This window comes from Microtus pennsylvanicus, chromosome 4 (genome assembly GCF_037038515.1).
Source record: "Microtus pennsylvanicus isolate mMicPen1 chromosome 4, mMicPen1.hap1, whole genome shotgun sequence".
NCBI lineage: Eukaryota > Metazoa > Chordata > Mammalia > Rodentia > Cricetidae > Microtus > Microtus pennsylvanicus.
This window is the reverse complement of record NC_134582.1, coordinates 40,849,455-40,872,923: the sequence shown is the minus strand read 5'-3', so window position 1 is coordinate 40,872,923 and position 23,469 is coordinate 40,849,455. Positions and strand designations below refer to the sequence as shown.

The following is a 23,469-nucleotide window of genomic DNA, read 5'->3' as shown; positions in this document are numbered from 1 at the left end:
ACCAGAACACTTAGAAAACTCACTGAAAAGATTTTCAGTCTGTGCTTTGGGCGTGCAATTATCTCACAGCAAGAAAAAAAAAGAGGAAATACATCATATTAATGCTGACATGTTTTAGAGACCAAAATAATAGCATACCTGAAACTCAAAAAAACCTGTTTTCAAAGCTTCTTTAAACATCATCTTTTCATAGTTTTGATCTGTTTTTATAATTCCTGCATTCATTTCACTATTGAATAGGGAAAGAAAATCTATTCAGTTTAAAGACAACTATGTATTTTATGAATTTTTAAATATTGTAAATTTATGTTTACATAATGTATTTATATGACAGACCTGTACTTATATATTACATTATATATATGTATATATATATATTTTTTTTTTTTTACATAGATCGATAACCAGCAAAATCAGTAAGAGACCAAAAACATTACAAATTGCTCAGTACAAGGGTCAGGGGGACGGCTCAGTAAGTAAAGTGTGTTCTCATGCCATACAAGCATGACAACTTAAGCTCAGATGCTCAGATGCTCAACTAAAGCCAGATGATGCAGTGCCTGTCTGTAATATCAGTGCAACAAGGTGAGACGGGAGGCTGAGACAGGAGAATCCCAGGAAGCCCTCAGCCCAGCTAGTGTGGTATACACAAGATGGAAAGCAAGGACCAACGCCTGAGGTTGTTCTCTCTCTCTCTCTCTCTCACACACACACACACATATACACACACGGGGGGGGGGGGGGAACATGTGCGCTTTTAAAATTTGGGGTTTTAAAAAGAATTGTCCAATATAAAACTCCTTTGTCCTCTTTAAAACTGTAGTCTGTCTACCCACTTGTATGCAGTGTCGGCTTTCACTATCCAGAGCTCCTGTTCATAATAACACACTTAGCAGTGTTTTTGTTGTTGTTTGTTACGTTTCTTGGTAGAGCTGGGATGATGGCCTGTGATTCAGGTACTTGGGAGGCTGAGGCAGGGCTGTATAAGTTCAAGGTCAGCCTAGGGTAGTGTGAGACCCTGTCTCCCCAAATACTTCCTCATTGAAATCACTGTTAATGCTCCTTAAAACACACTATGAAAAATGCATACTAAGGCGGTAGCCAGGATTTACTGGTGTTAAGTAATAGTTACAAGCTATTAGAAAACACACCTCTCATCACCCCAGATTCAATTTGACCTGAGCTGGCCCTGACCTGTTTCATGCCTTTAAATATACTGCACTTCCCAAAGATTGTATGTGTTTTCTCCTTTCCCTGCAAGACTACTATCTATTTATTCAAGAAACCCAGAATTCCCAGTCTCCCTGAATCCTCTTTACACCTACTACTGAATTCCCAGTTAGAAGGTGCTGTGTCTACCCAGGAAGCCTTACTCATCACTCCCAACACAAGGCCACCAAAAGTCTTAACTGTTTTTAAAGGTATTTCTCCTTTTCTCTTAGTCTGTTTTTCCTGTCACCATTTGATGCTACTCTAATGGGAGAGTAATGTTATACAGAGGTTTTGGAGATAAAGACAAATTCATATCCCAAGTTTCCTATTACTACATCAAGGCATTTAACGAAATAATTGCTGAGTCTCAAGTTCCTCACCCCCAAGGCTGAGCCAGGTACACTGTTAGCACACGACGCTGCTCTGAGGCTAGAGAGGCCCTCAGCAAACAGCACTTATCGCTATCGTTTAACTCATCTTAGAAAAGAAGGAGAAAAGACGCCCTGAAAACCAGGACTACACAACTCCCATGGCACGGCGCTGGCCCAGGGTTACCTGGCAAACACACGATCATTGAACGAGTCGGCAGGTCCACTTCTGAGGCTGCCGCAGTTGGCGAGCATTTCCTTGACCCACTCTACCCATGTGTACAAACGGAGGATACCTGCATCTGCCATGGCTTCCACAAAATTGGCGTCTTCAACAGTGTCACCAGCATCAGCCAGAGCCAGGCGCATGCCTGAAAGAAAACAAAGTCAGTCACTTGAAAGCATGGTTTCTGACTGGGTGGTGGTGGTGCACACCTTTAATCCCGGCACTCAGGTGGCAGACGCAGGGGGATCTCTGAGTTTGAGGTCAGTCTGGTCTACAGAGCAAGTTCCAGGACATCCAATCCAGGGCTACACAGAGAAACCCTGTTTTGAAAAACCAAATGTGTGTGTGTGTGTGTGTTTACTGAAGGCCAGGCATGGTGGCAAATACCTGTAACCCCAGCACGTGGGAGTTAAAAGCAGACCCCAAGGTCATCCTTAGCCACATAGAAAGCATGAAGCCATCTCAAGCTATATGTGATACTGTCTCAAAAAAGACAAAACAAAACATACACTTACATTCTAGAAAAAAAAATATTCATCCAGTTGGGTACACACTGAAATCCCTACATACAAATTAAAAAAATAATAAATGGGGACTGCAGATGGCTCAGCAGTTAAGAACACTGCTGCTTTTCCAGAGGACCCAAGTTCAACTCCCAGCACCCACATGACAGCTCACAACTGTATGGAATCCAGGTCCAGCGGATCCAGCATCCTCACATAGACATACATGCAGACAAAACACCAATGTACATAAAATAAAAATAATTTACTGAAAATAAGAAATCATAAATGTTATATATGACTGCCCTGGATCAACAGCAAAAATAAGACTCTCAACTATTTACAATACTCTTTGTGTCCTTTGTATCACATTTGTGTTATTTGTATACATTTGTATCAGTTTGAACACACTCAGGACACGGTTTTTCTCCCAGACATGCTGAGATGATAGTGGTACTGAGGCATGGTTCTTGTTAAGTGTAGTGAGACAAGCAACTGAGGCTGATCCTTCAGGGATAAGAAAGTCTGTGGAAGGAATCCCAGGCCAGCAATCTTCATTTATGTGGTTGGAGTGACATGCCTGCTTGATGAGTGGGGTCTATCACATGGAGATGCCCTGAAAACAGTTAAAGGTTTAGAGGACTTTTACAATCCTTGAGATTAGTGCACAAGGGTCAAGACTGTCAGCAAGCAGTTAAGATTACCTAGCTTCTGTTGTGTGTAGTTAGAAATGCATCTGAGGCCAAGACAGCAGCCAAACAGAAAGTTGTTTGTTAGCCTCCTGTGTTAGCCTCTGACTTGCTAAGATAAACATGAGGATGAGATGAAGGTGCTGGCTTGCAGATTCTTTTTGTTTTAATAAAATTTATTTATTTTTATTTTATGTGCATTAGTGTTTTGCCTACATATATGTCTGGTGAGGGTGTCTGATCAGATCTTGGAGTTACAGACAGTTGTTGGCTGCCATGGGGTGCTAGGAACTGAACCTGGGTACTCTGAAAGAACAGTTAGTGCTCTTAACCGCTGAGCCATCTCTCCATAAGACAGGGCTTCTCTGTAGCCTTGGAGCCAGTCCTGTCCTGAACCTAGATCTTGCAGACCAGGTTGGCCTTGAACTCAGAGATCTGCCTGCCTCTGCCTTCCAAGTGCTGGAACAAAGAGCATGCGCCACAACTGCCCGGTGGCTTGCTGATTCTTAAGGCTTAGGGGCCAGAAAAAAAAAAAGTGAATACAAGTTAGATTTGTGATCAAAAGCTCTTCCTTGGATCCAAGAACTTTGAACCCATGGGAAGATTCAGAGTGGGGAGGAAGGGGAGAACATGGTAAAAAAGATAAAAGATACCCCTCAAGTCCAACCTTTAATAGAAAAAGAGATAATCTGTAATCCAGTGTATAGCTAGGGGCATTAACAATGGTCCAACACAAAAATATTAGTGATACCGGGAAATATTCAGCATTTGAACTGCTGGAATTAGAGAAGATTTTTAAAACAAGCAATAAAGGGGCCTGTCTCAGGCTGGCTTGTGGGGTTGTGGGATGTAGAAATGGATGGATCAATCTAATAGCTATGGATGTAGAAAAGCTGAGTGATGTAATTTCTCATCCCTTCTTAAGGAAAATACTGCATAACCCGTGACGGTGTGAGGGAAACTGGTCCCCAATGGCTGGCTTATAAAAGCCATTAGAACACTTGGTTATCTCTGTCTGAAGTCTCCATAAATATCAGGGGATAGAGGACCATAAGGAAGGGCAGGTACTATCAAGGGAACTAGGAATAAGAAAACTGTGTTTGGACCCCACTTCACTGGGCCAGAGAGAACAGACAAGTTAGAGAAAATGCTGACCCGGCAGGAACCTCAAGGATGTTATAGAGCTTTGACGGCTTCAGTCCTTCGGTGGTCAAAACCTTTATAAAGTAGGAAAGGCTCTGGCAGCTCCCTGACTTAGACCAGCAGGGGAAGAGTGTCCGTAAACTAAAAGAACACGCTAGAGGACATAAAGGAAAGGTAAAGCAGAAGGAAGAGGTCTGTCTGGGTGACTCAAGCACAAATGTGGCAAGATGTGTGCTGAGCTGAAGTTCCTAGAGAAAAGTAAGAAGAGAGCCAAACTGTGTGCCAGTGAGCGTCTCAAAGGCTTTAAAGTCTGAGGAGCAGTGCACAGGAGACTCCATGGTATAACAATACAAGTAAAGATGGTCAAGCCTGTCCCAGGGGTGGGTAATTATCCTCCCAGACTAGGGAAGGTTCATTGCCCTCCAGCAAAAGGTTATGCGAGGGGTGGAGATGGTTTGCCCAGTTTGCCCAGTCAAGAACGCCCCCAAGAGCCAGGAGTGGTGAACCAGGAAGCTACAAGTCACTGTGGCCACCCAGTGCCACTCTTACCAAGGGAAGCAGCAGGTACACAGGGGAAAGCAGGACCACATTCACCTTCCGCCCTGAGTCAGTCTGAGCCCACTGAGTTTATCGGGTTTGGAGAAATGTAGGAAGGCTCCATGGATAAGGAAACATAATGGCTCAGAGAGAGTAACTAGGGATTAGAGGGAGCTAATTAAATTAGCGCCTCCTATCTAAGCTTTCTACCCAACCTTGATCTGTGGAGGAAGCAACTGATACAAATGAATGGAACCTTTCAATGCTGTATCAGACCTTGCTGATGTCTGATTTCAGTATTTTTAGCTGTGAACCTCTGGGGTCACCCGACACTTGCTGAGAACAGATGACAGGTTATCTTTTAACCCCACTACTTGCGATGGAATGGTGGTTCGGGATGCTAGCTTGTCCTGCTCATCCTCTGGGAAAGGTTTTGTTATCTAGATGACAATGCCAACCTCTCAGGTTCTGCAGATTTAGAAGCCATCAGAGAGACAACCAGTGCACGGGTACTTCTAACTGCTCTGCAACCCAACTGGGGCTAGGTTAATTACAGGGGAAAAAATTCCAAAAGGGACCCTATCCATGGGTAAAAAAGGACACTCCCAGGGGCCAGAAGGTTACTGAATAAAAACTCTAGTGCTAAGAGTGAGCTATGTTTCTATGAACTCTTGGCCAGGGGAGCCCCTGAGGCCCCACAAATCATAAAAGCTAAGTAACTACCATTACTTCGGTTGGTTGTAGGCTAGGACTAGACTGTAAGATGCTGTTGCCAAAGACACCACATGTGTATCCTTTGGCTGTAGGACATGGGGAAATTAGCCAGAACTGACAGGAAACTCCTACCCAGCTGGCTGGCTGCTGTAGTTTCCAAGGGGGGCTATGGAGGCTGCTGGTGGAGCCTGTCACCAGGTCTCCTGTTTGGCTAAAATATCACTATGCCAGGCAGGATATACCTGCTTGTGCAACAGTGGCTCGGCGAGCATGGGTAAGACCAACGCCTTCCAGTCAGATCTAAGCTCTACTCTAAAAGGGGAAATTCACATCTGGTACTGTAAGCCAGGACAAAACCTGCAGCTGGGAAGGTCGTAAGTCACAATGGGAAAGCAATTTCTATTGTTTTATTTGATGGCTGTTGTATGCCTTCTATACATGTGTGTTCACACCTACAGATCACTGTTGTCAGCCTCAACTCATAACTACTGGTGCCACTGCTGAGAACAAGTGACTGCTACTATGACCTACTTCCTCATAGGTGAACATCTACAGTCACCCCCTCCCAGGCTCAGGGACCATTGCCAAGAGGAAACAGAAAGAACCTTAAGAGCTGGAGGAGGGTGTGGAGGTTGTGAACAGTTTCTTATGAGATTGAAACATTCTATCCTAAAGAGAAACTCTTTAAACAGGAATGTGAACAACACAAAGTAGCTTCAGGAAGTCCCTAAAACTGACCAGATTCACTAGGCCCCTCCCTGCCAGAGTAAACAAGAAAAGCTGAGAGCCACAATCAGACAGACTGAAGCTGAGCTGCAAACAAGGCTCTCATAGGAGAAAAGCTGCACAGAAGACTCTGAGACCAGATAGCTGCCTGGAAGAGGTTTGGACCACCTGGAAAGTACATTCTAGCCTGTTGAGCTGTGCAGGCTGTGTACTGTGCTTCATGTTCCCAGCCTTGTGAGCTATCACGCATGCCAGGGTGGGCTTTGGTGATAGAGCTGTCTTTGAGTCATTTCTGCTCTGTAAATAACCCCAATAAAACTTTGGTTCACCAAAGTCTAGTTTCTGTATTTTGAAATATAGAAGGTATCCATATTTTGGTTTGTCATGGGATCCCTGTCTAGGGTGAGCAGATGTGTGTGGTCTACCCAGGAAGTTTTGTCACACAAGCTACATTGAGGGACCCTGGACCACACAAACACTCTAGGCCAGGGAAGCCCTTCCACCCTCATTGGTTATCTAATACCAAGTAGTCAACCCTGAAATCAAATACAAAAAGTAACATCTCACAGACTAAGTAGGGTATATTTATATATTAAGAAATATGGACAGGTGATGGTAGTGCACACCTTTATTCCAGCACCTGGGAGGCAAAGGCAGGTAGACCTCTGAGAGTTCAAGGCCAGGCTGGTCTACAGAGTGTAGCCAGGGCTACACAGAGAAACCCTGTCTTGAAAAGCAAAAGAAATATGTACATAACAACAACAAAAGAAAAAAGGGTCATGAATGTAAGAGAAAGTAGGGGTTAGGGTGTATATGGGAAGGGTTGTAGGGAGGAATTAGAAGGGAAAATGATGCAATAATATTTTAATTTTAAAAAACAAAACATTTTAAGAAAAACTATAGGGCTGTCAAGATGGTTCCTTAGGTTAAGTGTTTGGCAGGTCTGATGACCCAGAAATCTCCAGAATACACATAAAAAAGCCAAATGTGGTAGAATCCATCTGTAATCCCAGAATTACTATGGGGAGATGAGAGGTGGAAAGAGGAGAATCACCCCAAGGTTGTTGGCCAGCTAGCCTAAAGCATACAGAGAAACAAGAGAGATCCTGCCTTAAAGCAAGGTGGAGAGAAAAATATCAGCTCCAAACATCTGTCATCTGTTCATTGTAGACAATGTCATGGGAAAAAAGTTGTCATGTGACCTACACATATGCACCACAGTACGAGCGTGCTCACACTCATATATGCGCCATACACAGATGCACAAAAAAATAAACATCTTTAAGACTCTGAACATATTGAGCTTTTTCTTGAATAGATTATATCAGCAATTCTGCTGTTTCATACTGTGCTGCTTATCCACAAAGAAAACATGTAAAAGCAAAAGAATAAACAACAATTTTAACCTATCTTCTGCAGCCCTATCTGAGTAACAGCAAGGATAAAAATGTATACTCACCATCAGCTGAAAATTTGTCAACAGCTTGGCTCAAAGTGAGGAAGTTGCCCGTAGATTTTGACATCTGAAAAAGAAAGCAGTATTCAAGCATTAATAAGAATATACATAAATGAGCTGGGCAGTGGTGGCGTGCGCCTTTAATCCCAGCACTCGGGAGGCAGAGGCAGGTGGATCTCTGTGAGTTTGAGGGTAGAGTGAGACTTTCATGACCTTCAGCTATAGAGAAGCAGCATTTACAGCAGATTGAAAAAAAAATGCTATATTATAACAGGGTCTCACCATGTAGTCCTGGCAGGCCAGGAGCTCATAGAGAGCTACCATCTGCCTCTGCCTCCTAAGTGCTAAGATGAAAGGTGCGCACCACCATGCCCACTGCAGGAGAACTTTTAAAATTACCTTTTGCTCTTAGGGTACTGGCTATATCGGACACTGCATATTGTATTGTATTCCAACTGATGTTTGTTCAAATCTGTATCTATTTCCACTATAACACTTATAAAGATTTCTTTCCATTTTCATTTATATATGTGTGAGGGTTTGAGTATGTGTGAGCATGCACATGCCCACAGACTCCAGAAGGGAGCTCAGATCCTTGGAGCTGTAGTGACATGGGTACTAAGAGCTACACGGGCTGAGCTGAAACAGCAGCCTTGTCATTACTACTCTATTGGTTACAATAAATTTATTAGTTGGTCAATGAACCTAGCTTACTAATTCGGAAATAAATACAGCCACTTTTGAGATTGTCTTTTTGTGGTTTCTGCTGAGCAGGCATTAGAGGGACAAGTGATGGGAGGTTGTCTAACTTTTTATTAGAAAACTGACTTACTGAGATAAATCCTACACATCCAGCAAAAGGAACAATATTCCTAATGATGTTGGGAGTAGCAGTGTAAGCAGGAACAGTATTAACATTACAAGATATATAAAAGCCCCTAAAGCTCCAAATTCTCTTGTTCTTCAAGAACTGTAAATCACAGCAGCAAACAAAGAGCACCAGGCATTCTCTCCTGATGTGGAACAATCCTTTACTATACTATGAATGTGTATTACTCTCATTTGCTAATAAAAGCTGATTGGCCAGTAACTGGGCAGGAAAAGATTGAGTGCTAGAGCCAAACTAGGAGAATTCTAGGAAGAGGAAAGGCAGGTCAGGGAGTCTTAGAGGGAGCAAGAGATGAACATGGCATGCTAATAAAGGTACCTCCATGAGGCAGAGCATAAATATAGAAATATGGGTTAATGTAAGTGTAAGAGTTAGCTAGTAACAAGCCTGAGCTATTGGCCAAGCATTTATAATTGATATTAAGCCTCCATGTTAGGAAGCAGTTTGAGGTATTTGGGAACATGTGGGGAGGAGAGAAACATCTGATTACACTCTCTGTTGGTAAGAGGCATCTGACAGGTCACAATGCTAATTTTTTAAGCTTCCTGTCCTCACTGCCTTTGCTTCATTGCTCCCCTCCAGTCCTAACTGGTATCATTCTGAATCCCATTATCATAACAAACTTGTTGTTAAAATTTATTTAATGCTATTAGTCCTGAGGAGTTTAGGTAACTTTTCTTAACTCTAACTAGTTCGTATTACTGTTTATTTTCTTCCTCCTCGTCTGAAAAGCCTGGCATGAAGCCTCACCTTCTCTGAGTTGAGCAGCAGGTGTCCATTTGCTCGCACAGCCACAGGCCACTTGTCACTTCACAGGCACATGTTGCAAAACAGAAAACAAAAAGAAAAACAGGATTATAGCTCCCCATGGTATCCTGAGGGAAATGTTAACAAGGAGCAGTTTGTTGAAACACAGCCATGGCGCTACCATTGTAGGCAGCTTTTGCTTTGAAGGTCTAGGGCTCAAAAACAAGGCTTGGCTCATCCCACAGAAGTCCTCCCTGTGCTGAGCTACTGTTTTCAACAGGAAGCAATTGAAAAGAACCAAAGGATCATCTCTGTGAGTTATGAAAACAAAAATACTGCAACTGTTTTGAAACCATAGGCAGAGCTCAGGTATGAACTCAGGAAGATCTTAAAAATATGCTATTATGCAAAAAGAAAGAATGCATATACTGTGGTTACCTTTGCAAGAATACAAATATATAGCTAATTTCCAGAATATGCATAAATATTTGTTCCAAAATAAACCAGAAAACAGCCAGGCAATGGGGGCACACACCTTTAATCCCAGCACTTAGGCAGCAGAGGCAGGAGGAACTCTGTGAGTTCAGGCCAGCCTGGTCTACAGAGTGAGCTCCAGGACAGTCAGGGCTATAGCAGAATAAGTACAACGGTGGGTGAAAGGTCATGAGCAGCCTTTTATCATCACACACTGCATTATGCACTCTCCAACCTGTCTGCAAACTGCTGCATGCCTGCACCAAGCAGATCACTGTCCCTTTACGCCCGTCCAGGAAGAAGCACACTCCACATTAAGGCACACTGTGCAAACCCATCTAAGCCCTCCACAGCCATTCCTTAAGATACTCAAAGACGCCCTTATTGACCATCAAAAACCACAGCCCACACAGACTTGAGCACTCACCTCTGTTCCGGCCACATGGCCACATGGTTGTAAATATAATACGAAAGATGATTTGGAATCAGATCTTTGCCGGAGGCTCGAAGGTCCACTGGATACCAGAACTCAAACTCCTGCTTCAGCTGATCCAGCTTCTCCTTTGGGATCTGAGTCTTAGGAAATGGCGCATCCTTGAAGAACACATAATCCCAAACATCCTTAGTCATCTGCTGGGGTCTGCATTGAAATAAGGCAAACAAATGCACTATTTTGAAAGAGTCAGAATTTTCACCTAATCATCAATTGAAATTTTAACTAGTCACTGTATCAAACAAGAGCAAACGGCTCCCCTATGAGTCAAGAAAGCATAACAGCACAGGAGGGGCTACTAAACCACTTAATCATCTTTCTCAGTTGCACAATAAAAAAGCAAAAAGTAACAAAAGACTGCTAACAAAAAAAAAAAAAAAGTCAGGATCGCACTATGTAGCCCTGGCTGTCCACTATGTATATCAAGCTGGCCTTCAACTCACAGAGTGGCCTACCTCTGCCTCCTGAGTCCTGGAATTAAAAGTAAATGCCTCCTGCTAGCCAAATTCTTGAGAAAAATAAATATGGAAGAATGAATTTCTAAATATGTAAACCAAAATGTCACAACATGTACCTAGTTCTTCTCCTGAACTATGTACCAACCTGATGCCCAGTGGAGACTCTGCCTGCCCCTGCAGGTCATTCCCCTGCAGCAGGTGTGCGACTGTGTAATACGCCATGTAAATAGTGGAATCGGAGAGTGATTCAATCAACCACTGCTCATCCCAAGGCAGACGAGTGCCTGCAAGACAAACAGGGAAAAAATTAATGTTGAATGAAGCTAAGAGATGCCCACTGGAAGAAGCCACATCTTCAAGGCTACAGTCTAGCAAGTTCTGTTGTTGAGTGTGGGTTGCTACTATTTTGTTTGTGGTGCTAGGAATTGCACATAGGAAGCAAGCACTCATCATTGAGCTATATCCCCAACCCTAAGAAGCTCTAAATTCTACCTTAATAATTTCTAAAGATAAAATACTGCACAAAACCAAAAATGGGTGAACCTCTGGAGCCCTTTAGTAGAAATGCCATGGGACTAGAGAGAGGGTTCGGTAAGTAAGAACACTTCCCATCCACACAGAAAAACCAGATTTGGTTCCCAGTACCATGTAAGATCCTGACTACCACAGCCCTGACACTACTGGGGAGATAGAAAATCCTGGGACTTGCTGGCTGCTAACCCAGCTCCAAAAAGTGACAGAAGGGGACACCAGACACATTCCACTGGCCTCATATGCACAGGCATACACACTCTGCTCATAAATGTGCCTACTTCTTATACATACACCATTCTCTCTCTCTCTCTCTCTCTCTCTCTCTCTCTCTCTCTCTCTCTCTCTCTCACACACACACACACACACACACACACACACACACACACACACAAAGGTAAGTACATAAATAAGAAACAGATCATACTCTAAAGCCATGTGGGTTGAAGAGGAAATACCTAGCATTAGGTAGATTACAGGGAACCACATCCTAGTCTTTCTCATCCTCTAACCAAAACCTATCATCTCCAAATTAGCAAACATCAGAAGAAAGGGGGAAGAAAGAAGGAAAGTGCATTTTCTTTTCTTTTTCTTTTTTCTAAGACAGGGTTTCTCTGTAGCTTTGAAGCCTGATCTAAAAACTCACTCTGTAGACCAGGCTGGCCTTGACCTCACAGAGATCCACCTGTCTCTGCCCTCACCCCTACCCCAGTGCTGGGATTAATAGTGTGCGCCACCACCACCCAGCTGAAATGTGCATTTTCCATCTAACAAAATCATCCAAACAGAAGTACGGAAACTCTGCTGACCTAAACCATACGTTCTTGAGCAAGCATGTTCTTGTAGCCAGTCTAAGGAAGCTTCAAAATTCTTCCTGCTCTCCTCGCAGAACCTAAGAACAAAGGCCGAAGGGTGTCCTTGCTTTCATCATCCTCCATGGGTCTCATCCCCACGCCCTTTCGGTTTTCCCCATCTTACGTTTCCATGTTCTTCAAACACTGAAATGTCTCCTTCTTCCAGCTCTCCTCTCCATAATCCAGGTACCTGGGGGAGAACAAATGGAACTTGTCTCACTGTCAGAAATGACCACAGGGACTGACAGAATCATCATGTGGTAAGAGGGACTAACCACTGGTCACACAGGGCCACGACACATTCGTCCGCAGACCTCGACATCACTTGCTTTTCTGGTTCCATGTAGATAAGTGCATCTCCCTAAACGAAGGTGAATAAAGACATGGCAGACGTCACGTCCCATCAAGCCTCCCCTCCCCAGGCTCAGAGTCTGCTTCTCTGTGCAGTATCTGCTTCCAGAACACTTCATCAGTGGACCACTGCACAGGCTACTCATCATTTTAGCGCTTTCTAATCTTATGGCTGGATAGGTGGCTGCCTAGGATAACCTTCTATCTTTGTTATTAAAAAACAAAGACAAATTTAAAAACTAAATACATGACACCACTGTTTTAAAAATAATATAAACATGAAAAAACCTTACTATAAGATTTAGAATCATAAAAAAAAAAAATGCAGCTCCAAATAGAAAACTGATCACAGAAATCCACCTGCTTCTGCCTCCAAAGTGCTGAGATTAAAGTGTGCACCATGCCCATCCAGCAAGCTAGGATAACTTTTAAAACTAAAATCCAATATTATCATTCACAAAATGAGTCATATGCTGTACTTATAATGCGATTCTTCACTCTACATTAAAAAGCTATTAATGTATAGATTAGAAATAGGTATTTAACTCCATCCAAAAATTTCAGTTCCAACTAACAATGAAGAAGATGGAGGGATGGACTGACTCTACAAAGATGAGCAGAATGGGAAAAGGCTGAGCCTATAATAACTGTTCCAACAGATATAAAGCTCAGCAGAGGGGTTGCAAGTATGTGCAAGGTCCTGGGTTCAAGCCCACATAAAAGGATCAAACAAAAGAAAGAAAGAAAAGTTAGCTGAATCTTAACCAGAAGAAAAAGCTGAGGAGAAACCCCATTTGCACTGCTGAGCCTCCAAACGCTCGGGAATGAGTGGTGCAGCCTGATTCTTCAAGTAGAAAACAATGACGCTGGAGAGAGGACAGACTGACGTTTTAAACCGTGGTTAGGAGCCCAGATACCCTAATCCATGTGCTGATTAGTTTTTATTGCCAGCTAGACAAGCTATAGTCACCCAGAAGAGGGAGTCTCACAAGGGGAATTTCCTAGATCAGGCTGGCCTGTAGGTGGTCTGTGGGCATTTGTTTTTAATTGATGACTGATGTGGGTAGCACCATCCCTACGCAGGTGGGCCCAGTTGTGCAAGAAAGGTAGCTGAGCATGAGCCAGTGAGCAGCCTTCTTCCACAGTTCCTACCTCTGTTCCTGCCCTGACTTCCCTCAGTGATGGAATATTACTTGGAAGTGCAAGTTGAAATAAACCCTTTCCTCCCCAAGCACAGCCACAGAAAGCAAACTAGAACACTCACCATGCAAAAAGCAACTGCGCCCATACAGTATGTCAAAGGCTTATCCTCTGGGACAAATCATAGCAAAATCAGCAGATTACTTGAAAGTCTAGCTGCTGGTACCATCTCTATCAATCTCCCAGTCAACCTCCAGACTGCTCAGTCCAGAACTGCTACCCAGAAAGTCAAAGGTAAATATGGAAAGACATACACTGTCTAGATTTATGCTCACCAGAAAGCTACTAGAGACACAACCTATCAAAATGAGCAGGAAAAACAGGAGACCAGCTTTGAGAGTGGCTAAAGTAATCTGTAATAGTCAAGAGGCATCAGCTCCACCAATGACAGAAACCCATCCAGACCACGCAGCCAAAGGCACTGGGAGAGCACTCTAAGATTAAACGAGGGACAAGCTGGGAGAAATGCATAGCTGCAAGTTTGGGAATAGGTTGTTAAGTACATGGGCAACTATTAATTCTAGGGAAAAATAAAAACTGCAGAATAAAATATTCACTATATACCACAGTCGGGATTAGCCATGTCGCAAAAGTATAAACAATGACTAATCTAGTGCACATTATAAATACATTATGAATATGAAAGATGAAGAAATATATAAAAGATACAAGGAGAGGTATTAAAGAATTCAATTCTTGGGTATTTTTTTCCATAATAGGAAGTTACTGGCTGATAGCTAAACCTAAGGAAACATCAAAACAAAAAATACACTCCAACAGCTATAATCCCAGCTACAGGAGGTGGAAGAAGACGATGGCTTCAGTGGTAGTCTGGGCTACACTGGGAAACCCTCTCTCAGCAAAACAAAGCAACAAAAATTACATTAGAAACACCTAGAGATCTATGAAAGCTGGGCATAGTGGCTGATATCTGTAATCACAGCATTTGGGAGGCTGAGGCAGGAGGACTGCCACAAGTTCAAGGCCAGTCTAGACTACAAAGTGAGACCATATCTCAGAAGAAGAAAAAAAAACATGAGCGAGAGACAGAGAAACAAGAGACAGAGGCAGAAACAGAGGTGTGGCAGAGGAGATCAGTATTGAAATAAGCACACAGTCGAAGGCTGTCCTCTCCAAAGAGAAATGAAAGAGAATGTGAAAAGACAGAGCAGATGGCTGCTTTCTGTTACTGTGCGTGTGTGCATGTGCATGTATGTTTGTGTACGTGAAAACATTCTTTAGGGGCCATCTTTTTTTATTCTTTTTGAGACAGGGTCTCTCACTGGCCTGGAATTCATTAAGCAGGCAGTAAAGTGAATCCCAGGGATCTGCCTGCTTCCACCTCCCCAGTAGTGGATATCAGCATGCACCATCACGCATACTTGCGTTCCAGGGCTAGAACTCAAGTCTTCTCCCAGCCTGTTTCGTTATGGAGCCAGCACTGTTTCTCAAGTCTCTGCCTCCTGGTTACAGATAGGAATCAATACGCTAACCTTTGCTTTTTGAATTCAGTAAACATAAACACCACGGTCTACATATCACAGGTCAGGATGACTGTTGAAATCAAAACTTTAAGAGATAAGTAGCTAAGCAAAGGTCTATCAAAGGAGGAATCTGGAGATGAAAAACAAAATACAGAGGTAAAAAGCAAAGGAGCACAGAAAAAGGATGCAACCACTGCACGCAACTCTAAAGTGGCCGCTGTTGAGACATCGCCAGAGCTGTCTGGCTGTGCTCTGCACATCAGCTTTGGTTGTGTCTGGGTGTGCTTTCTTCTTGTTGTGGGGGAGAAGGTGAGTTGAAACACTGTCTGCATAGCCCAGGCTAGTCATGGAGTTGAGAGCTCCCTGCCCCTACCTCCTAAATGCTGAGATGAAGGTACCACTACCACACATGGCACAGGCCAGCCTTAGGGCGCAACCTCATCCCTATAACAGGAGATGCAAATTAGATGAACTGCAAATAGGCCTATTTCCTGCCATAAAGCTGTTCTATCTTTTTATATAGTGCTAGTTCCTCCTACAAAACTCATGGCTAATAACACTCTTAGGTCTACTGATCAGTGAACCATTCCTCCCAAACAGTCCCCAGAGGACAGGCTACCACCTACAGCGTCAATCATGTTTTTCTGAATAGTCTTCTTTACGTTCTGGATCTTCTGTCCTTTAAATCCATCCACCAACATCACCTACAAGGAGGAAAGGGGAACATACAAGACAATTAAATTTTGCTTCAAGTTTCCCTAGTTAAATGTACTTTACAGACTAAACTAAAAATATCTTTAGAATAACAGTTATCACATTTATAATCATAACTTTATTTTGATACAGTTAACACAACTGATATTCATAACATACTGGCTCTAACTAAGTGTAACTGGGTCTAGTACTGTTGTCCTTCTGGAGCTGCAGCTAATGAGAGCTTGGCTAGGAAGACACATTCCCTTCCATGCTCAAGCTTCCATATGGAGATGTAGAGTTTATACCAGGGTTCTTAACCTGTGGGTCGCACCCCTACAGGGGTCACATAGCAGATATTCTGCCTATCAGATATTTACATTATGATTCATAACAGCAGCAAAATTATAGTTATGAAGCAGCGGCAAAATAATTTTATGGTTCCAGGTCACCAAAACATGAGAAGCTATATTAAAGGGTCACAGCATTTGGAAGGCCAAGAACCACTCTTCCGAGTATAAGCCACTCAGGTGTCTCTTTCCGACCCTGCCCCTTACCAGCCTGCAAAGAATTAACTCACACTTTGTTCCCCTGGATGAGGCTACAAGCCTCATAAAGCTGACTGGGGTAAAACACTCAGATGTTTTACATGTCTGACTCTGTGCCACTAACAAACAGTTCCCATTTTAGGTGGAAAAACATGCACTGCTTTTGCTCTTCAGGTTATTAACATATTGATGTTTTATTCTATGTAATTAAGTTAGAGCCATGGTCACTGTGCAGGATCAGAGATCATGGAGCAAAGCTGCCAACTCTGAATCCCAACACACTGCCACAAGCTTGAGAAAACAGAAGCCTCTTTGTGCCTTTCCTTATCTGGAAGTGACGACGAGACTGCCCACTTTGCAGCATTATTTTGTGAACTCAGTTAATATTGAATCTGAGCAGGTGACTCAGCAGTTAAAAGCACTTGTTGGTCTTACAGAGGACCTAGGTTCAGTTTCCAGAACCCATATGGTAGCTCACGGGCATCTGTAACTCAGTTTCTGGAGATCTGACCTCCACGAGCACCACATATATATATAGTGCACATATAGGCATAACACATATACACATAATAAATAAATAAGTGGACTAATGAATTAATTAATAAAACTATCTTTTCTTTCAAGTTCATATATTAAAGTATTGGCTCTTACTACCATTCAAAATACTGTCATGGTTTGACAAAGAATAGCCACCACTGGCTTGTATATTTGAATGCTTAGTCATCAGGGAATAGCAGTACTTGAGAAGAATTAGTTGGAAGAAGTATGCCACTGATGGGCTTTGAGGTTTCAAAAGCTTGAGCCAAGCCCAGTGTCTCTCAGCCATCAGATCAGTACGTAGGTCTCAGCTACCATGTCTCCCTGAACCATGATGATGATGGACTAAACCTTTGAAACTGTAAGCCAGCCTCAACTAAATCCCTTTCTTATAAGAGTTGCCTTGGTCACAGTATTTCTTTACAGCAAAAGAACAATGGTTAAGACAATATACAATTCACTTTTTAAAAAAATTAAGCTAATTTTTGTGTATCTAAGAAAGGGAAAATGTAAAAAAAAAAAAACACTCCCAATGTGTGTCCTTAAAAACATTCACTTCAGCCCTACGTGGCTAACCTGACTGGCTTTCTCTTGTCTAGTTTAGTCTTCCCTGAAAACCTAAGGTACGGTAGCACAGGCAGGACTGAGAGAGGAAGCTCAGCACAGCTTTGTGGTCTTCACTTGGCACTTGATAGGCATCAACAAATGAATTAATAGACAGAATAAAAAGCTTAAGCAAAAAATGAACCCATTATGAAAAGCAAAAAAAGGCATTCTTTTTTCCAATTTTAAAGATGTATTTATTTATTTTACATGCACTGCATGCATGCCTACTGGATCCCCTGCACTGTGGTTACAGATGACTGTGAGCCACCATGTGGGGTAACCCAAGTTCTCTATAAAAGGAGTAAGTGCACTTAACTGCTAAGCCATCTCCCAGTCCTGGAACAGGCATTCTTGATGCAGCCAACGTTTAGAGTTGTATTGTATAATAAAAGGAACTAATTTTAAATATCTCAAGAAATTCATTTCTTAGAGATTCCCAGAACACACACACACACAAATGTAATTCTGGAAATGTTTCTAGAAATGACATGATAAAAACTGGAATTTAGAATAAAATTTACTTATCTTTTCCAAATTAGCGTTTTATAAAAACTATGTTTAATTTTTCCTTTTAAGTTAAAATTAAGAGGAACAGCATAACATATAGCTACAAATAAAAACAATAAAAGTTATGACTTACACCATCATAAAATCCTCTTAAATACAATTTCTCCTTTGCTTCTGCAAGTTTCTCGCGGTCATTCTGGCTCTGAATTTTCAGTTCATCACAAAGGGTCACAGCAGAAAGACTTCCAATCCCTGGGATTTCAAGGACTGGCACCTGCAGAGAACAGCAACACCAGATGTGTATCCATGCTGAAAGGCAGACACAGATCAGCCGTGTGGACATGGCCCCTTTGCCCTGTAAAGCCACACTGGATTTTACTATCACCAGGCAGTGACAAACACGCAGAGCTCACAGACCACTAACCTGAAGATGGCAATGTGTGCACTCCCTCACCACAGGAACAACACATGCCACCCCCTTCTCTCACCTCCTGTCACACAGGCCACTGAATAACTAAGGCTGCAAGAAGCAAAGCAATGTCAACTATTTTTATGGATGGCTTCAAGCATCTATCAAAGTTTTGGAGTCTTTTCCCCCAGTGCTGAGAATCACACCCAGGGCATTGAGCATGTCCAAGCTCACTCTCCTACACTCTTCATTAAAGTTATTTGCTGGTATTATTCTGACTTTTCTTCTGTACAAAAATGAAAACAAGAAACATTAAACAGCTCTACAAGGTTACAAAATAAATGTTCCTAGGTTAAGTAAGATACATTGTCAACAAGTTAGTATAAAACTGGTGAGAATAGGGGCCAGAGAGATGGCTCAGAGGTTAAGAGCACTGACTGCTTTTCCAGAAGTCCTGAGTTGAAGTCCCAGCAACCACATAGTGGCTCACAACCATCTATGAAATCTGGTGCCCTCTTCTGGCAGGCAGGCATACATCACACAGAACTTTGTATACATAATTAATAAATAAATAAATAATTTTTTTGGGGAAGCTGGTGAGAATAATATATAGGTTTTCCCAACTACAGGTGCCAGGTGGAAAGAAAATGCATATTGTTTTCCTTTTCCTGTTATTTACAACAGTAAGTTATCAAATTAAAGTAAGAAAATTTCTTCTCATTTTCAAACTCTACCCATGATCTATTATTTTTGTTACAAGAAGAACATGTAAGCGTCTTTTCCCCTTTGATAAAGGCGTGTGATGTCTGGGAATACACACATACTCACCGGCTCAAATGGCAGGACCATTTCATCTCTAATTCCATACTTTGCTCGTAATGCCTATGGAAAATTCGTAAGCTAACATTAGTGCTCAATTTTGTTACTGATACAATCAGTAAGAAAGCAAACTCATTTTTTTTTCCTGAGGCAAGGCTTTGCTGCAGCAGCCTATGCTGGCCTTACACTTGAGGTCTTCCTGCCTCGGCCACCCTCTTCCCTGGCTTCAAGCTTTTATTCCATTATTTGTTCTTTCCATACAGAACATTTTTAACATTATCTCAATAAGGGACCCGGGACCTTTTAAAACTCAACAGTTTACTTTAATGTGAATAGCCTTCAGGTATGTCTAATATTTTGACACCGTGATAAAACTTGTCACCTATACATTTCCCAATTAAGAACTATGCAACCAGCTTACAAACAAAACCTCGTGTTTTAAATAAGTTTATGATTTTTCGCTGAGCCTAATCCATAGCTATCCTGTGACATGTGTAATCCACAGGTTGAACATGTCTGTAGGAAATGCATCAAATGCAACAATGCACACAGACATTGAGACATCACCTCAGTCAAGGGTAATATTCTTTTCTGTAATGAAAATATGGGGCTGAGAAAGGGAGTCAGTGGGTGAGAGGACTTGCTACACAAGCATGAGGAGCAGAGTTCAAATCCCCAGCACCCATGAGAGAAGCCAGGCATACTAGAAAGCCCAACACTGCACAAAGTGGAGACAGGAGAATCCTCTGGGACTTATGGCCACCAACCTAGCTCCCAGTCCCTTGAGAGATGGTCACAAAAGTGAGGTGGAGGGTGTAAAGCAGGTCACCAAATGTCCTCTCTGTAATGGTGGCGCTGCATATACTTAAAAACACACACACCACCTTCTCAAATTTGTTACAGAATTTTATTCCAAGTTCCAACCACAGAAACACACAAACACTGAAAAGCAGGTTAGAGATGACAGTTCAGAGACAAACATGTATGCCCTCAGCCTGTGTCACAGCTGTTCAGCAGTGCCCACTAATATGCTAAATTTAAAGCAAGGACATGGCTGGGTGGTGGTGGCACATGCCTTTAAATCCCAGCAGAGGCAGAAGGATCTCTGAGTACAAGGCCAGACTGGTCTATAAAGTAAGTTACAGGACAGCCAGGGCTACACAGAGAAACCCTGTCTTGGGGAGAAAAAAAAAAGAATAAAACAAGGACATGAAGCAGATACTTGCTTGCTTTTTCTTCAGGTCTCTGAGTGCTGCAAGATCATCCGGCGAATCAGAAGGAACACTCGTGACCACACCAGTGCCTTAAGAAGAAAGAATGGAATTAACTAATACACCAGAATGTGGCTAGCAAAGCCGTCTACCAGCAAAATCTGTACCTTTATCCTCCTTAATGGTGAGCATAGGGAGAACATAGACCACCTTATAGCATGTCAGCGGTGCAGAAAGTGCAGCTCCAAGGATCTCCTGCATAAAAGAGGAGCAAAAAAAAAAAAAGGGAATAAATATAACTGCAGTGACAAAAAGTTAAATAAATATTCAAATTTTAAGGTCCAGAGGCTCCTACTGAAAACCATACAGGAATAAACTCTGGAGATCTACACCTGCACAAAATAGTTGCTGTGGTTAATGTCATGATGTTAGACAGTTGAAAATCACAATCACTTTAAATGTTCTCACATCAAAAATGAGAAGTCTGAAGTACTGTTTGTTAATGACTTTACACAGTCATTCTAGCACGTATATCCACATTTTAAACATCATGTTGTTCCCATACATGTGCACAACTTCTCCACTAAGTAAACAAAATAAAATAGCTGGGCAATGGTAGCACACGCCTTTAAACCCAGCACGCAGAAGGCAGAGGCAGAGGCAGATGGATCTTTGAGTTCAAGACTAGCCTGGTCTACAAGATTGAGTTTAGGACAGTCAGGGCTACAAAGAGAAACCATTTCTCAAAAAAGAAAAGAAAAGAAAAAAGAAAAACCAAACAGAAAAAAAAAAACAGAACCACTGCACTAAAGCTTTCCATGACCAAAAAGCTAGGTAATAAAGTCACATCAAGAAAACAGAAATCAAGTCGGGCGGTGGTGGCGCACGCCTTTAATCCCAGCACTCGGGAGGCAGAGGCAGGCGGATCTCTGTGAGTTTGAGACCAGCCTGGTCTACAAGAGCTAGTTCCAGGACAGGCTCAAAAAAAAAAAAAAAACAAAACACAAAGAAAACAGAAATCTACATATCTGTCTAAAAGGACAGTTATAAATAAATTCAAGTTGAAGTAAAAAAGATATTCCTACTGCCTCAAAAAAATTAGAGAATGCAGAAAGAATGGGCCTATTCTCTATGTGTGTCTCTCTCGGTCTCTCTCTCCTTTTGTTCTTTTGTTTGTTTTTTTAATGTCTCATATTTCATTCTGTAGCCCAGCTAGCATAGAACTCACAGTGATCCTCCTGCTTCCGCTTCCTGCATGCTACCCAGCTCTGACCTGTACTTGTATGAGACAACAAAGGGCCTGCGGCTGTACACTTGTTCTGCACCATTCCGTTTTATTCCTTTGTGTGGGCGTGTGTGTTTGTGTGTGTGTATGTGTGTGTAAATGCACACATGAGCTACCTTTGTAGAATTTGCAGTCATATGGGTGACAGCTTATACACCACAGCAGTTTTAAAGGCTGAAATCAAAGGCCTATTTAAATACCATGGTGAGAAGGACATTAAGAACAGGAAACAGAAGCTGGGAGCTGGTGGCGCACACCTTTAATCCCAGAACTTGGGAAGCAGATCTACATAGTGAGTTCTAGGATGCCAGGGAAAGAGACCCTATCTCAAAAATAAATAAATAAATAAATAAATAAATCATACAAAAACAGGAAACAGTTCTTCAAATGCCTATGGTCCTGTAAGCAGCCCTATGAAACTTACTAGATCATACACACACACACACACACACACATACACACAAAATGAAAGTAGAAGGGGGCTAGTTGGGACTAGAAGGGGCTTGTTAAGAATGCGAGGGGGTAAAGAGGGGAGTCAATATGATTGAAATACATTATGTACATGTATAAAATGGCATAATGAAACCTATAATTATATATAGTTAAATTATGCTAATTTAAAAACAGCAACAACCCCATGGCTGGTGGTCCAGCCTAAAATCTCATCTGTTAGGAGACTGAGGCACAAGAATCACAATTTCAAGGAGATCAGAGGCTGTACAATAAGTTCAAAGTCAGCCTGGGAAATTTAGTGGAAGCATGTCTCAAAGTACAGCAGCTGGGGCATGGCTCAGTGACTGGGCACCTGCAGCACAGCTCAGTGATGAAGCACCTGCTTAGCATGGGTAAGGAGCAATAGGAAACAGGTGGGCAACATAGTGGCTCACAACCATCTACAAAGAGATCTGGTGCCCTCTTCTGTCTGCAGGCATACATGCTTGCAGAACACTATATACATAATAAATAAATCTTAAAAAAAAAAAAGAATAGCAATTATCATGGATGAAATCAAGACAGAGGCCCCTTTGGAGGAGTGTGGATTCAGCTTGGCAAAGCCTTCTGAAGAACCCTGACAGTTCTGTGCCTTACAAAATACAAATATGGGGCTGGAGAGATGGCTCAGAGGTTAAGAGTATTGGCTGTTCTTCCAGAGGTCCTGAGTTCAATACCCAGCAACCACATGGTGGCTCACAACCATCTGTAATGAGATCTAGTGCCCTCTTCTGGCCTGCAGAAATACATGCAGGCAGAACATAATAAATAAATGAATCTTTATAAAAAACAAACAAACAAACAAGACTACAAATGTCCTGCATATATTATCTCTTGTGTGCTCTAATTATAGTTTTCTGATATTTTTTCTAGCTCCGCTTCCCTCCAATTTCACAATAAAAATCGAGAGTTGCTCCCCAACTTACCTCCCCCATTAACTCCTTCACAACAGGCACCACTCCATTGTGCTTGGTAAAACCTTGGTACGACATATTCCTGGCAGCTCTCTGCGTGCAGATGAATATATCACCATTCGCTGTCTCAAACCCAATGTACTTCATATCAGGCCGAACCCAACAGTTGGTCTGTCCAAACATAGTCTCAGGTCTAAGGGTAGCAGCTACCAAGAAGATAGTTTTCCCTTTCAGACCACTAAAAAGAAAAAGCACATATTTATATTAAAATTGTGGCTTCCCTCATAATCATCCGATTGTTCAGAAATGATCAATCAAGCCAGACATAATGGCAACTTCAACCTCAGTACCCAGAAGGCTGAGGAGAGAGCACTAGGCTGCAAAACAAAACCC

General features: G+C 42.2%; 1 protein-coding gene across 1 annotated transcript in view; it reads right to left on the bottom strand.

Moving 5' to 3' along the window:
* Positions 1 to 23,469, bottom strand: part of Lars1 (leucyl-tRNA synthetase 1) — a 54,442-nt gene that overhangs the window by 14,739 nt on the left and 16,234 nt on the right. The window contains exons 10-24 of the mRNA XM_075968758.1: positions 23,089 to 23,314; positions 20,553 to 20,640; positions 20,401 to 20,477; positions 19,184 to 19,237; positions 18,080 to 18,220; positions 15,682 to 15,759; positions 12,296 to 12,381; positions 12,145 to 12,210; positions 11,976 to 12,058; positions 10,781 to 10,919; positions 10,112 to 10,324; positions 9,214 to 9,271; positions 7,578 to 7,641; positions 1,768 to 1,951; positions 139 to 229 (exon numbers count right to left, since the gene is read on the bottom strand). Of these exons, the coding sequence (XP_075824873.1) occupies positions 139 to 229; positions 1,768 to 1,951; positions 7,578 to 7,641; positions 9,214 to 9,271; positions 10,112 to 10,324; positions 10,781 to 10,919; positions 11,976 to 12,058; positions 12,145 to 12,210; positions 12,296 to 12,381; positions 15,682 to 15,759; positions 18,080 to 18,220; positions 19,184 to 19,237; positions 20,401 to 20,477; positions 20,553 to 20,640; positions 23,089 to 23,314 (1,648 nt within the window). The remainder of the gene's footprint in view (positions 1 to 138; positions 230 to 1,767; positions 1,952 to 7,577; positions 7,642 to 9,213; positions 9,272 to 10,111; positions 10,325 to 10,780; positions 10,920 to 11,975; positions 12,059 to 12,144; positions 12,211 to 12,295; positions 12,382 to 15,681; positions 15,760 to 18,079; positions 18,221 to 19,183; positions 19,238 to 20,400; positions 20,478 to 20,552; positions 20,641 to 23,088; positions 23,315 to 23,469) is intronic.